Consider the following 15,410-nt stretch of genomic DNA (forward strand, 5'->3'; position numbering starts at 1 on the left):
TAAGCTTTGGCTGCCAACTTAAAGGTCTGCAGTCCAAACCCAGGTAGTGGCTCCATGTGAGAAAAGACCTGGCAACCTGCTTCTGTGAAGATTATAGCTAGAAAACCCTATGGGGCAGTTCTACTCTGTCACATGAGGTTGCTTTGAGTTGAAAATAGACTCGATGGCACCTCACAACAACAGAGATGTTGCTACTAGATGAAATTGTGGCAAAATTTAAAAGTAATGCTAGAGTGAGGAAAGTCAGAGGCATTAAAAAAAGACTGATAAAGGCAACCAGTGGTTTACTCAGAGGTGTATCTAAGGGTATGATCAGTATGGCACATGCCCTGGGTGCCACTTGGGGGGACGCCACCGAGCAGTTCCTATTAACCAAGTATGACTCAATGCCCTCCTCAAACATGGTAGACAAAAAAGCGTAGTGAGGTGAGGGCAGTTGTTGTTGTGGTTAGGTGCCATTGAGTCGGTTCCGACTCATAGCAACCCTATGCGCAACAGAATGAAACACTGCCCAGTCTTGAGCTATTCTTACAATCGTTATGCTTGAGCTCATCGTTGCAGCCACTGTGTCAATCCACCTCATTGAGGGTCTTCCTCTTTTCCACTGACCCTGTACTTTGCCGAGCAGGATGTCCTTCTCCAGGGACTGATCCCACCTGACCACATGCCCAAAGTATGTAAGACGCAGCCTCGCCATCCTTGCTTCTAAGGAGCATTCTGGTTGTACTTCTTCCAAGAGAGATTTATTCATTCTTTTGCCAGTCCATGGAGTATTCAATATTCTTCGTCAACACCACAATTCAAAGGTGTCAATTCTTCTTCGGTCTTCCTTATTCATTGCCCAGCTTTGACATGCATATGATACGATTGAAAATACCATGGCTTGGGTTAAGTGACTTTAGTCTTCAGGGTGACATCTTAGCTTTTCAACACTTTAAAGAGGTCCTTTGCAGCAAATTTACCCAATGCAATGTGTCATTTGATTTCTTGACTGTTGCTTCCATGGCTGTTGATTGTGGATCCAAGTCAAATGAAATCCTTGACAACTTCAATCTTTTCTCCATTTATCATGATATTGCTCATTGGTCCAGTTGTGAGGATTTTTGTTTTCTTTATGTTGAGATGCAATCCATTCTGAAGGCTGTGGTCTTTGATCTTCATTAGTAAGAGCTTCAAGTCCTTTTCACTTTCAGCAAGTAAGGTTGTGCATCTGCATAATGCAGGTTGTTAATGAGTCTTCCTCCAATCCTGATGCCCCATTCTTCTTCATATAGTTCAGCTTCTCATATTATTTGCTCAGCATACAGATTGAGTAGGTACAGTAAAAAGATACAACCCTGGCACACACATTTCCTGACTTTAAACCAATCAGTATTCCCTTGTTCTTTCCGAACAACTGCCTCTTGGTCTATGTAAAAGTTTCCCATAAGCACAATTAAGTGTTCTGGAATTCCCAATCTGGTGGGGGCAGAGGGAGACACTTTCCTCCAGGCACAAGTCCAAGGAGGCTCCAGTTGAGGCACAGAATGACCTTTTGAGATGCCAAAAATCTGAAAGGTGTCTGACTGAGGCAGCTAGATGAGGGGAGGGAAGGCATTTCTACTGGCACATCACTGCTATCAACGTCTATTGATATTGGGGGGATGTACAATTTAGAGATTGTCCCTGGGCACTCATTACTCTCACTGCCTGTGCTTGCCATAGGTACTATTTTCCTTAGATATGACTCTGGGTTTACTGCTAGATGTTTAACAGCCATTAAAACAGACAAACAAAAAACACCCCTCTGATTTGTAGCATTTGCCAGTTTCCATGGTGTAAACATTCCCATCATGGCCAATTTCAAGCACTTGATTTGAAATCACTGAACTCAGAGTTGGGAAAAGATGCACAAAATTGGCTCTTGCCAACTGGTGACAGCTGACTCCAGCGCACCACTGAATGCACCTAAATAAAAATAAAACCACTTTTTTTTTTGCCTAGCAAAAAGACCATACACTAAGTCAAAAGGCCACCAACAAGCTGGAAACAAATCTTTTCAATTAACAAACAACTAATTTCCTTAATGTGAAAAGAACTTCTTCAAATCATTAAGAAAATGTCAACAGACTTTTAAAGAATGGTTCTTAAACACAATGAAAGGTACTCAACCTACTCACAAAATGAAAATGCAAATTTAAATTACAATGAATTCACTGATGATATCAGTAAAGTCGAATTATCTTTAAAAGGGAAATAGGCACATTGCTGATGGGAGTGTAAATAGCACGATTTGTCAATATCTGTAGGGATTACAAATATACTCTTTGATCTAAACTTTCTAGCAAATTATTCTATAGATAGACACACACAAATGAGAAATGTTTGTACAAGTTATTCATCACAGTAGAAGATTGGAAACAGTATAATTTTCGACCAATGGAGAATCAATTAAGTAATTTATAGTATATCCATAATTGAAAAGGCACAGAGTCATGATGGACACATTGTGCTGAGTGAAATAAGCCAGTCATAAAAAAATTGTATGATCCCACTAATATGAAACTGACAAACATATAGAGATCTAAGTTAATCGGTGGCTACGTTTTTTTTTTTTTTTTACCAGGGGTGAGAGGGAGGGGAAATGGGGAAGTCTTAGCTTGGGGGCACTGAGTCTCTGTTAATGGTGGTGGAATTATTTGGAAACTGATAGTTGCACAACATGAGGAACAAAAAACCAGTATCACCGGATTGTACATAAAAAAATGCTGAATTGGCAAATATTTTGTTATATATATTTTCAGCACAATAAAACATTTTAAGAAAAACCCACACAAAAACCAAACTAAAGGACTGATTAGGGTCCAGCTCCTGAGAGGCATGAGGGCAGGGTTTGGGATGAGAACAGAGCCCTGGCACTAGTGACAGCTAGACGCACTGGGCTTGGCAAGGAGAAGGCCATGGATGGCCTTGGTGATAGCAAGGTCAGGGCTGAGGGGAAGCCAGTTGTAGGCTGATGAGTGAGTGGGGGACTTCCTACCTCTGTTGTCCCCACACCTTAACTGAAACCTACTCCCTTCTGAATTGTGAGACCCCATCTCTGCTCTGAGGGTCAGTGACTTCATGTCCACCACAGCCCCAGAGAGGAGCAGCTCCTCCCTCCCTGTGCCATTCTCCCAGAACACACTGATGGTCATGTTTTGTGGAGCATCTGGACAGACAGAAATTTCAGTGGCAGGAAGATGGGTGTTGGCCCTTGTCTTAGTTATCTAGTGTTATTATGACAGAAATACAGTAAGTGGATGGCTTCGACAAAGAGAAATTTATTTTCTCACAGTCTAGAAGACTAGAAGTCCAAATTTATGGTGCCAGCTCCAGGGGGAGGCTTTCTTTCTCTGTCAGTTCTGGGGGAAAGTCCTTGTCATCAATCTTCCCTTGGTCTAGGAGCTTATCCGCTCAGGAATCTCAGGTCCAAAGGATGCACTAGGTTCCTGGTACTGCTTTCTTGGTTGTATGAGGTCCCTATGTCTCTCTGTTCACTTCTCTCTTTTATATCTCAAAAGAGATTGGTTTAAGACACAACCTAATCTTGTAGATTGAGTCCTGCCTCATTAACACAAGTGCCTCTAATCCTGCCTCATAAACATCTTAGAGGTAGAATTCATGACACATTGGAAAATTACATCAGATGACAAAATGGTGCAGAATCACACAATACTGGGAATCATGGCCTAGCCAAGTTGACACGTACTTTGGGGGGACACAGTTTAATCCATGACAGCCCTTTTCCCTCAGAAACTAGAGAAATAGGAAGGAAGTGCAGCCTAGTGCCCTCTTTCTCACCAGGCCCTTCTTCCAGGACCCAGAACCAAGCATCTCAGGCCCTGCCCCACTTCCCACAACACCCACTGCCCTCAGAGACCCAAGTGTCGCTCCCCAGACTCACAGGACACATTCAGCTGGATGGTACTCTCTGTGGCCACACCTGCTCCAGGGAAGGTCACTCGACAGGTGAGGTTCGTGCCATGGTGATGTGGCTCTGGGGTGAATGTCAGCTCTGAGGAGTTGGGAGTCTTGGAGCCCAGGGATGTGACGGCGACCCCAATCCAGAAGAAGGTGGGAGGCATCACCCTCTTACAGGCCCATGGCACCTTACAAGTTATATTTGTGGGGTGGCCAGATTCGAGGGTCCCCTGAATGTGGATGTTGGGTGTCTGTGTCAGGGCTGGGGAGAGAGAGAAACCAAGGCCCTGGAATTGGAATCCCTAGGCGTTCCCTAAAGCAGCTTCTGTCTCAGTCAGGCTGACTCATCCCCAGCCAGCCCCAGCATCCTGTTCCCCTCATTCCCTCCCACGATGAGGAGGAGGGGGTCCTACCCCAACCCTGTCCTAGGAACCACCCTCCTCCCCTGTGGCCTCTCCCTGACCCCAATCCTTACCTGTCACGTGCACATAGAGCTGGTAATGATTGAAATTATATAACACGTAAGATCCTCTGACGATCCTAAAGAAGTATGATCCCTTGTCTGCCATCCTGGCATCTCTGATGTCCAGGGAGCAGTTATAATCTCGGGGGTCTCCAACGAGGTGGAATCGGCCCTTGGTCTCCTCTCGCACTTTTCTGCCTGCGTCGTTTGTGGCAACTGGAGCGTCGGAGAAGTAATTGGACTCACTCCGGAACCAGTAGCCTTGAGCTGGGTCAGAGTCAATCCAGCCCTGCCGGGGGTAGAAGACGGAGCAGGGCACGAGGATGCACAGACCCTCTTGCACTGTCACTGACTCGTTCATTTGCAATCGGAATTCATTATCTTGAGCAAGGGACCCTGTAGGAAACAAGAGTCAGCCACAGGTCCAGCCCCAGCACCACTGCCCCATCCCCTTGGCCACTCACCTGTCCACAGCAGGGGCAACAGCAGCAGCAGCATCTTTGGAGTCAGGAGCACGGGGCCCTGGTGTCAGAGGACTGAAAAGGAGCCCCAACAGGAAGCTCAGGGACGAGGTCAGAAAAGTGACTAACCGCAGAAGTAGAACCTCACACCACACGCTGTCAGAGCCCGGAGGGAAACCACTTCTTCTTTCTAGATGGAGTCCCAATGGGGTCACACACAGCAGAGGAAGATCCTACCCCCAGCTCCTGGCTCTCTGTCTTCACCTCACACACCACTGTTCACTCCAGGAAAGCAGGCGCTGGCTGACCAGGCTCTGTGGGTTACAGCTTGTAGATGCTCAGGAGGGCCAGTCCTGCCTGGCGTGGGACTCAGGAGGGGCCTGAGGAAGAACCATGTGGCATGCAAGATGGGGAAGTGTCCCTGGAATGAGGGAGGTACCGCCGACTGGCTGGCTGACTGACTGACTGAATGAATGAATCCAACAACCACAACATGAGCATCTTCTACTACTTGCTGGGCAACAGAGTCAAAGAGGAGGCTATGACCGTTCTATTCTGCATACATGGAGTCACAATACTGGTCACATTAATCAAAACAAAACAAACCTGTTGTCATCCAGTCGATTCTGACTCACAGCAACCCATGTGTTACAGAGTACAACTCCTCCATAGAATTTTCTAGGAATGGAGCCCTGGTGGTGAAATGATTTAGCCCTCAGCTGCAAACTGAAAGGTTGGTGGTTTGAATTCGCCCATTGACTCCTAGGGAGAAACACCTAGTGACCTGCTCCTTTAAAAATTACAGCCAAGAAAATCCTCTGGGGCAGTTCTACTCTGTCCTATAGGGTGGCTATGAGTTGGAATTTGTACAACAGAACCCAACAACAATAACAATCTTTACTAAAGCAGGTTGCCAGGCCTTTCTTCCGTGGCGTCTCTGAGTAAGTTCAAACCGCCAATGAATATGTTAATACTCAAGCAAAAAACACTTTTGTCACCCAGGGATCTCACTAGTAACATACCATCCCATTGCGATAGAGTCAGTTCCAACTCATAGCAACCCCATGTGACAGAGAACTGCCACATAGGGTTTCCAAGGTAGTAACCATTTTACGGAAGGAGATCTCTGGGTCCTTTCTCCCATGGAGCTGCTGGTGGGTTTGAACCACTGACCTTTTGGTTAGCAGCTGAGCGATTATTGACTCTGTCACCAGGTCACAGAGAGGAACTATAATACTGAATGTCCCTCAGTCTGTGGGACAATCTAGTGCAGAGATGGAGGTGAGCATTCTCTGCAGACTAAGATGTGGATGTCTTGTTGTGTCTCCAGGGCAGGGCCCAAGTGGCCATTCTAAGTCCTGCCCTCAGAGAGAAGCTCTTGGTGGTAGACACTGCGCCAGGACTTCCTCATCAGGAGGTGGGCTTTGCTGGTGGACCAGTGAGGAGGTCAGGGGTGGGGCTCTGAAGGCAGATGCTTGGAACTTGAGCCTGACTCCCTAATCCTCACTGTGCTGTTTTAGGCAGAGAGAGCTTACGCTCTGCGGCACAGTGTCCTCAGCCATTTTTTCCTTTAATAATATTTTATTGGTGAAAGTTTACACAGCAAATTAGGTTCCCGTTTGATCATTTCTGTGCAAATTATTCAGTGACATTAGTTACATTTTTCACAACATGTCAACATTCTCTTTAATTGTGTTCTGGCTCTTCCATTTCCAGTCCTCTAGTTTCCCTGCCCCCTTATCTTCTCATCTTTGCTTTGGAGTAATTGTTGACCTTTTGGTCTCATATAGGTGGTTTTTTAAGGGAGCATTGAACTCATGGGTAATATAATTTTGTGTACCAACCTGTTATTTTGCTCAAAGGTGACCTCAGGAGGTAGTTTCAGTTCAAGATTTAAAGAATATCTCAGGGCAATAGTCTCAGGGAGTCCTCCAGTCTCAACTGGTCCAATAAGTGTGGACTTTTAAGATATTGAGTTCTGTTTCGCTTTTTTCTCCCGATCTAGCAGGGTCCATATAGTGCGGCCCTTATCCGAGTAATTGGTCAAGGTAGCCAGGAACCATCTAGTTCTTCCGGTCTCAGGGTAGATGAGGCCATGGCTTGTGTAGGCTGTTAGCCCTGTTGACTAGCTTCTTCTCTGAGACTTTGGTTTCCTTCTTTCTCTTTTGCTCTGATGAGTGAGGACCAAGAGTTGTATCCTAGATGGCGGCTGGCATTCCTCAGCTGTTAAATGGGACTAGTGATGTCTGTGCTTGAGGGGGTCATCAAAAGTGTTCACCCAAGAAAAAGGCTCAGAGAAGACCTTGTCTGGCCCACAGCAGGCACTTGACAAACCCCAGATGGGTCACTCTGAGATGGCCGGAGGAAAGGGAAGCGTGGCAATCAGAGGAACTTGCGGTTGTTCTGGAGCTGAGGGAGTCATAGAAACTCCCTGACTTGAGGCCGGCACCCACTGACCTACCCGGGTGAGAGAAAGGGCTGTGTGGAAGCAGCTGGGGTCTGAACTGACCAGAGAACGGAAGCTGAGATATCCCTGGACTAGTTTGATACACAGGTTGGCATTAGTTAAAGTGGGATGTAATGCAACAAGTCCTGACTCAAGTAATCAAGGACAGAGTAGAACTGCCCCGCAGGGTTTCCAAGGATCTCCTGGTGGATTCGAACTGCTGACATTTGGGTTAGCAGCCGTAGCTTTTAACCACTGTGCCACCGGGGTTTCCAGAGTTTGAGGGGAAGAAGTGAAATTAGAAATTAACAGGCTACTTGTGCAATGGTTAAGTGCTCACCTGCTAACTGAAAGGACTGCCGTTCAAACGCAGCTGTGGCTACATGGGAGAAAAGACCTGGCAATCTGCTCCTCTAAAGATTACAATCTAGGAGTCCTTATGGGGCAGTTCTACTCTGTTCTGTGAGGTCACTATAGTCAGAATCGACCTGACAGCACCCAACAACCACAACAACATGTAAAGGAATGAATATTTGAATGTTTAAAATTCGTGATATTATGTGATTATCTGAATGTACATCATGAAACTGTTACTTAGAGTGAACATTGATTTTTCAACCTTTTGGAGCCCTGGTGGCACAACAGTTAAATACTCATCTGATAACTGCAAAGGTCTGGTTTGAACCCACCACCAGCTCCATGGAAGAAATACCTGGCGATCAGCTCCTGTGACGATTATAGACTTGGAAACCCTATGGGGCACTTCTACTCTGTCCTATAGGGTCACTATGCGTCAGAATTGACTTGCTGGCACATAACAACAACAACTACTATGACAACTATAGGAGCTGTAGTAGTATAATAGTTAAGTTCTCAAAACAAAAAAACTCTAACCCAAGTCCGACTCATACACTAATCAGAAGATTGGTTGGTGGCTGGTACATACACTCCCAGTGGGACAGCTGAAGAAGGCCTGGCCAAGGGCTCCCATAAAGATTACAGCCAAGAGAACCCTGTAGAGCCGGGCTACTCTGTAACACAAGGGGTAGACTCAATGACACCCAGTAACAGCAACAGGTTAGTTGTTGTTAGGTGCCATTGAGTCAGTTTCAACTCATAGTGACCCTATGTACAAAAGAACGAAACACTGCCCTGACTGGCATCATCCTCACACTCATTGCTGTGTTTCAGCCCAGTGTTGCAGCCACTGTGTCAATCCACCTCATTGATGGTGTTGCTGTTTTTCACTGATCCTCTATTTTACTAAGCATGGTGTTTTTTCCTGGGGCTGATTCCTCCTGATAACATGCCAAAGTATGTGAGATGTAGTCCAGCAATCCTTGCTTCTAAGAAGCATTCTGGTTGACCTTCCTCCAAGACAGATTTGTTCATTCTTTCGGCAGTCCATGGTATATTCAATACTCTTCACCAACGCCACAATGCAAAGGCATCAATTCTTCTTCAGTCTTCCTTATTCATTCTCCAGCTTTCACATGCATGAGACGATTGAAAATACCATGGCTTGGGTCAGGCGCACTTAGTCTTCAAGGTGTTATCTTTGCTTTTTAACACTTTGAAGAGGTCTTTTGAAGGAGATTTGCCCAATGCAATTCGTCTTTTTATTCCTTTTTTAAATTTTCTCTTTTTTATTTTATTGTACTTTAGATGAAGGTTTACAGAACAAACTAGTTTTTCATTAAAGAGTTAGCACACATATTGTTTAATGATATTGGTTAAAAACATGTCAACACTCTCCCTTCTCGATATTGGGTTCCCTGTATATCCTCTCCCGCCTTCTAGTCCTTGCCCCTGTGTTGTCGTGCCTCTTCAGTCTCGTTTTGGTTATGTGCCTGTCTAATCTTTGGCTGAAGGGTGAACCTTGGGAGTGACTTCATCACTGAGCCAAAAGGGTGTCTGGGGGTCATACTCTCAGGGTTTCTCCAGTCTCCGTCAGGCCACCAAGTCTGGACTTTTTTTTGTGAGTTAGAATCCTGTTCTAATTTTTCTCCAGTTCTGTCTGGGACCTTCTGTTGTGATCCCTGTCAGAGAAGTCAGTGGTGGTAGCCAGGCACCATCTTGTTGTATTGGACTCAGTCTGGTGGAGGCTGTGGTAGTCCTTTGGACCAATCTTTCCCTTGTATCTTTCGATTTCCTCGTTCTCCTTTGCTCCCAAAGGGGTGAGACCAGTGGAGTACCTTAGATGGCTGCTCACAGGCTTTTAAGACCCCAGACGCTACTCACCAAAGTAGAATATAGAACATTTTCTTTCTAACCATGTCATGCCAATTGAGCTAGATGCTCCCCGAGACCATGGTCCCCACAACCCTCAACCCAGCAATTTGGTCGCTCAGGGAGTTTGGATGTGACTATGGAGCTTCCATGACCTTGCCTTGTACGGGTTGTGCTGGCTCTCTCAGTATTGTGTACTGTCTTACCCTTCACCATGCCCAGTACTCAGTGCCGTTGAGTCATAGCAACCCTATAGGACAGAGTAGAACTGCCCCATACAGTTTCCAAGGAGCGCCAGGAGGATTTGAACTGCCGATCGTTTGGTTAGCAGCCACCAGGGTTTCCATAGTTACCACTTATCTATTGACTATTTTTCCATCCCTACACTTCCCCTCCCTCGTAACCACCAAAGATTGTTTCTTTTTGTGTGCAACCTTTTTCATGAGTTTTTACAGTAGCTATCTCATACATTATTTGTCATTTTGTGGTTGACTTATTACACTCAACGTAATTCCCTCCAGATTCATCCATGTTATGAGATGCTTCACAATTCATCATTGTTCTGTATTGTGTAATGCTCCATTGTGTGTATGTACCATAGTTTATCCATCATCTGTTGATGGGCATGTAGGTTGTTTCCATCTTTTTGCTGTTGTGAACATTGGTGCAATAAACATGGGTGTGCATATTTCTATTCGTCTCATGACTCTTACTTCTCTAGGATATATTCCTAGGAGTGGGATTGCTGGATCACGTGACCTTTCTATTTCTAGCTTTCTAAGGAAGCACTATATCATTTTCCAAAATGGTTTTGTCATTTTGCATTCCCGTCAGCAGTGCATAAGAGTTGCAATCTCCCTGCAGCCTCTCCAACATTTGTTAAATCCTGTTTTTTGATTCATGCCAGTAATGCTGGGGTCAGATGCTATCTCATTGTCATTTTGATTTGCATGTCTGTAAAGGCTAGTGATTGTGAGTATTTGCTCATGTGTCTGTTGGGCGCTTGAATGTTTTCTTTGATGAAGTGTCTGTTCAATTCCTTTGCCCATTTTTTAATTGGAATATTTGTCTTTTTATGGTAGAGGTGTTGGATTTTCTGTATATTTTAGAGATTAGACATTTGTCTGATATGTAATAGCCACATTTTTTTCCCCATTCTGTAGGTTCTCTATTTACTCTTTTAGTGAAGACTTGATGAACGTAAGTGTTTAATTTTTAGAAGATCCCAGTTATCTAGCTTATCTTCTGGAGTTTGTGTGTTCTTAGTTATGGTTTGTATCCTCTTAATGCGGTGTATTAGGGCTTCTAGCATTGATCTTATTTTTTCTTCCATGAACTCTATAGTTTTTGGCTTTATATTTAGATCTTTGATCCATTTTGAATTAGTTTTTGTATATGGCATGAGGTATCGGTCCTGTTTCATTTTTTTGCAGATGAACATCCAGTTTTGCAAGCACCGTTTGTTAAAAAGACTGTCTTTTTGACATTTGGTGAACTTTGGGGCCTTGTCAAAGATCAGGTGACTGTAGGTGGATGGGTTTACATCTGGGTTCTCAATTCTGTTCCATTGGTCAATGTGTCTTTCCTTGTACAAGTACCAGGCTATTTTTGACTACCATGGCTGTACAGTAGGTTCTGAGGTCAGGTAGTGCGAGTCCTCCTACTTTAGTCTTCTTCTTCAATAGGGCTTTACTTATCCAGGGCTGCTTGCCTTTCTATGTAAAGTTAATGATTAGTTTTTCCATATCTTTAAAGAATGTTGTTGGAATTTGGAATAGGATTGCATTGTATCTGTAAATTGCTTTGTGTAGAACTGTCATTTTCATAATGTTGAGTCTACATATACATGAGCATGGCATGTTTTTCCATTTATGTTTATCTCTTTTGCTTTCTTGAAGTAGTGTTGTGTAGTTTTCTTTGTATAGGGCTTTTAATGCTGGGTTAGATTTATTCCTAAGTATTTTATTTTTGGGGGGGCCATTTATTATTATATATGTTTTCCTGATTTCCTTTTCATCGTTCTCTTTATTGGTGTATAGGAATCAAACTGATTTTTGTGTGTTTATCTTGTATCCTGCTAATCTGCTGAATATTTCTATTAGCTCCAGTAGTTTTTTCGTGGAGTCTTTTGGGTTTCCTATGTATAGTATATCATCCACAAATATGAACAATTTAACTTCTTCCTTACCAATTTGCATGCCCTTTATTTCTTTTTCTTGGCATCCTTGCTTGTTCCTGTTCTCGAGGGTAATGTTTTCAGCCTCTCTCCATTAAGAATGCTGTTGACCTGTAGTTTTGCATACATGCCCTTTATTATGTTGAGAAATTTACTTTCTATATCTAATTTATTGAGAGTTTTTATCAGGAATGGGTGTTGGACTTTGTCAAGTGACTTTTCTTTGTCAATTAAAATGTTCATGTGATTCTTTTCTTTCCTTTTATTTATGTGGTGGATTACAGTGATTGATTTTCTAATGTTGAACCATCCTTGCATACCTGGTATGAATCCTATTTGGTTGTGGCGTATTATTTTTTTTTATATGATGCCAGAATTTTGTTGAGAATTTTTGCATCTATATTCATGAGAGATATTTGTCTGTAATTTTCTTTTTTTGTGGTGTCTTTGCCTGGCTTTGGTACTAGGGTTATGCCGGTTTCATGGAATAAATTTGGATGTGTCCTTTCCTTTTCCATGTTCTGAAATAACTTGAGTAGTACTGGTGTAAGCTATTCTCTGAATGTTTTGGTAGAATTCTCCACTGAAGCCATCTGGGCTAGGGCTTTTTGTTGGTTGGAAGTTTTTTTGGTTTTTGTTTTTTTAACCCTTTCGATCTCTTCTCTTATTATAGGTCTGTTCAGATTTTCAATATAATTTTCTGGTAGCTTGGGTATGTTTTTTTGGGGTATGTAGTGTGTTTCTAGAAATTTGTCCATTTCTGATAGGTTTTCAAATTGTTGGAGTATAGTTTTTCATAATACTCTATTATGATCCTTTTTATTTCAGATGAGTCTGTTGTAATGCCCCTATTTCTTTTCTTATTTGGATTACTTGCATCTTCTTCTGTTTTTCTTTTGTCGGTTTCGCCAGTGGTTTGTCGATCTTGTTGATCCTTTCCAAGAACCAACTTTTGGTTTTGTTGATTCTTTCTATTGTTTTTCTATTCTCTATTACATTTATTTCTGCTGTGATCTTTATTATTTCCTTTCTTCTGGTGGCTGTGGGCTTCTTTTGCTGTTTTCTTTCTATTCTAGTTGGGTAGCTAATGTTTTGACTTTGTTCCTTTCTTCTTTTTTATGTGTGCATCTATTGCTATAAATTGATCTCTGTGCACCACTGCCTTTGCTGTGTCTCGATGGTTTTGGTACAATGTGTCTTTTATTCTTGTTTGATTCTAGGAATTTTTTAATTCCATCCCTGATTTTTCTCTATTACCCAGAGGTTTTTAAGCAGGGTACATTCAGTTTCTGTGCAATTGGGTTTCATTTTCTTGCTCTTCCTGTTGTTAATTTCTACCTCGATAGTGTTGTGGTCAGAGAAAATACTTTGTATTATCTCAATGTTTTGGCTTTTGTTGAGGGTTGCTCTGTGGCCTAAGATACAGTCTGTTCTAGAGAACATTCCGTGTGCATTGAAAAAGAATGTGTACTTTGCAGGTGTTGGGTGGAGTGTTCTCTATATGCCTATGAGGTCAAGTTGGCTGATTGTGGGCTTTGGATCTTCAGTATCTTTGCTGAGTTTCTTTCTAGGTGTTCTGTCCTTTACCAAGAGTGCTGTGCTGAAGTCTTCAGCTATTATTGTGGAACTGTCAGTTTCTCTTTTCAGTGGTGGTAGAGTTTGTTTCATGTATTTTGGAGCCCTTTCATTAGGTGCATAGATATTTATTAAGGTTATGTTTTCATGGTGAATTATCTCTTTAGTCATTATATAATGCCCTTCTTTGTGTTTTATGGCTGATTTTGTTTTAAAGCCTATTTTATCTGAGATTAGCATTGCCTCTCCTGCTCTTTTTTGGTTGCTGTTTGCTCGATATATATTTTTTTATCCTTTCATTTTTAATAAATTGACATCTTTTTGTCTATGGTGTGTCTCTTGTAGCCAGCACATTGATGGACCCTGTTTTTTTTTAATCCATTCTGTCACTCTCTTTATGGGTGCATTTAGGTCATTTACATTCAGTGTCATTATTGATAGGTGTGAGTTTATTGGTGTCATTTTAGAGTACTTTTTTTTTTTTTGTGGTGCTGACATTTTCTTTGTTCCACTTAGTCTCCGTTGCAAAATTCCTTTTGTTTATGAATTTTTTAAATTTCTTTTGTTTTTACCAAGACTTTATGTTTCTCTTCTTTATTTCGGTGAGTAGGTTCATTAACTTTCTTTGTGGTTGTCTTGAAATTTACCCTTATCTGCCCAGGTTTGAATGTGTCTATTATTACCTGGTATCGCCTTGCCTTCCTCTCCTTTAGAAAGCTGTATACCTGCACTATTTAGTCCCTCTTTTATTGTTCTGGCGTTCCTGTCACTTACAGATTAACCTCTCTGGTTCCCTATTGTAATTCTTTTGGTTTTGGATAGTCTTTGAGAGTTCATTTCCTAGGATGGTATATGGTTATGTACAATCTTGCATCCTAGATTCAGGCTGCCATCTGATGTTGTTTGTTCCCAGGCTGAAGGACTCTCTTTAATAATTCTTGAAAGTTTGGTTTGGTTTTTACATTTTCCTTTAATTTCTGTTTATCTGGAAATGCCCTAATTTCACCATCATATTTGAATGAGAGTTTTGCATGATATATCATTCTTTGTTGGCAATTTTTTTCTTTCAAGGTTTTATATATATTACCCCATTGCCTTCTTGCCCACGTAGTTTCCACCGAATAATCAGAGTTTAGTCTTACTGTTTCTCCTCTGTATGTGACTTTTCATTTTTTTGAAGCTGCTCTCAGGATTCGTTGTTTGTCTTTGGTTTTAGTGAGTGTGATTATGATACGCCTTGGTGATTTTCTTTTGGTATCTACCCTATATGGGGTTTGTTGAGCTTCTTAGATGGTCAGCTTTTCATCTTTCATGATATTAGAAAAGTTTTCTGCCAGCAATTCTTTAATGATCCTCTCTGTGTTTTCTTTTTTCTCTGCCTGTTCTGGAACTCTGATCATTTGCAGATTTTTGCTTTTGATTGCATCCCACCTAACCCTCAGGGTTTCCTGCTTTTTCTTCTTTCTTTTTTTCTAATTTTTCCTCAAACAGAGTTGTATCCAAGTGTTTGTCTTGAATTTCACTGATCCTGTCTTCCAACGTTTCCAACCTGCTACGACAGCCTTTCTACAACACTGTCCATTTCTGAAATCTTGTTGTTCCTCTTTTTGATTTCTAGTTGTTGTTTTTGTCTGATTTCTAGTTGTGAATTTATTTTGACATTTTGTTCCTGTATTATTTTCCTGAATTCTTCGATTTTTTGTCTGCCTTTTCCATGAATTTGTATTTTTTCCCTCATTTTTTTCTGCTTTTACTTCAACTCTTGGATAACTTTGTATATTAGAGATTTGAATTCCTTATGGAGAGTCATCTGGTGTTTTATTTTGGACACCTACTGGAACCATCCTGTTCTGTTTTTTCTTTTTTTAATATTTTCTGTTGTCTTTAGGACATTCAGTAGTTATTTTCTTCGTTTAGTGAGTATAAATATGTTTCTTTCTACCTGCTTTTTGTTTTATTTGGTTATGCCTGAGCAGGCGTACTGTGCATTCTTTGTTGTTTGCTTGTGTGTGGGCACAATACTTTTCACTTCCTTGTCAAATGGGCAGGGCCAGACACTCTGCTATGGTGCTACAGGGCAGGTCCAGCAGAAGGGGAGGGGCTGGGATGAGTTGGTTG

The 15,410-nt window shown here is 42.2% G+C and overlaps 1 protein-coding gene across 2 annotated transcripts in view; it reads right to left on the reverse strand.

Moving 5' to 3' along the window:
- Positions 1–15,410, reverse strand: part of LOC126086017 (myeloid cell surface antigen CD33-like) — a 48,108-nt gene that overhangs the window by 7,292 nt on the left and 25,406 nt on the right. Inside the window, exons 2-4 of one of the 2 annotated variants that reach the window (XM_049901978.1) lie at positions 4,870–5,009; positions 4,418–4,801; positions 3,926–4,204 (exon numbers count right to left, since the gene is read on the reverse strand). In XM_049901978.1, the coding sequence (XP_049757935.1) occupies positions 3,926–4,204; positions 4,418–4,801; positions 4,870–4,903 (697 nt within the window). In that variant the 5' untranslated portion in view covers positions 4,904–5,009. Of the gene's footprint in view, positions 1–3,925; positions 4,205–4,417; positions 4,802–4,869; positions 5,111–15,410 lie in introns of those variants that run through there. The other variant, XM_049901977.1, reaches the window with a different exon arrangement.

Source organism: Elephas maximus, chromosome 11, assembly GCF_024166365.1.
Source record: "Elephas maximus indicus isolate mEleMax1 chromosome 11, mEleMax1 primary haplotype, whole genome shotgun sequence".
NCBI lineage: Eukaryota > Metazoa > Chordata > Mammalia > Proboscidea > Elephantidae > Elephas > Elephas maximus.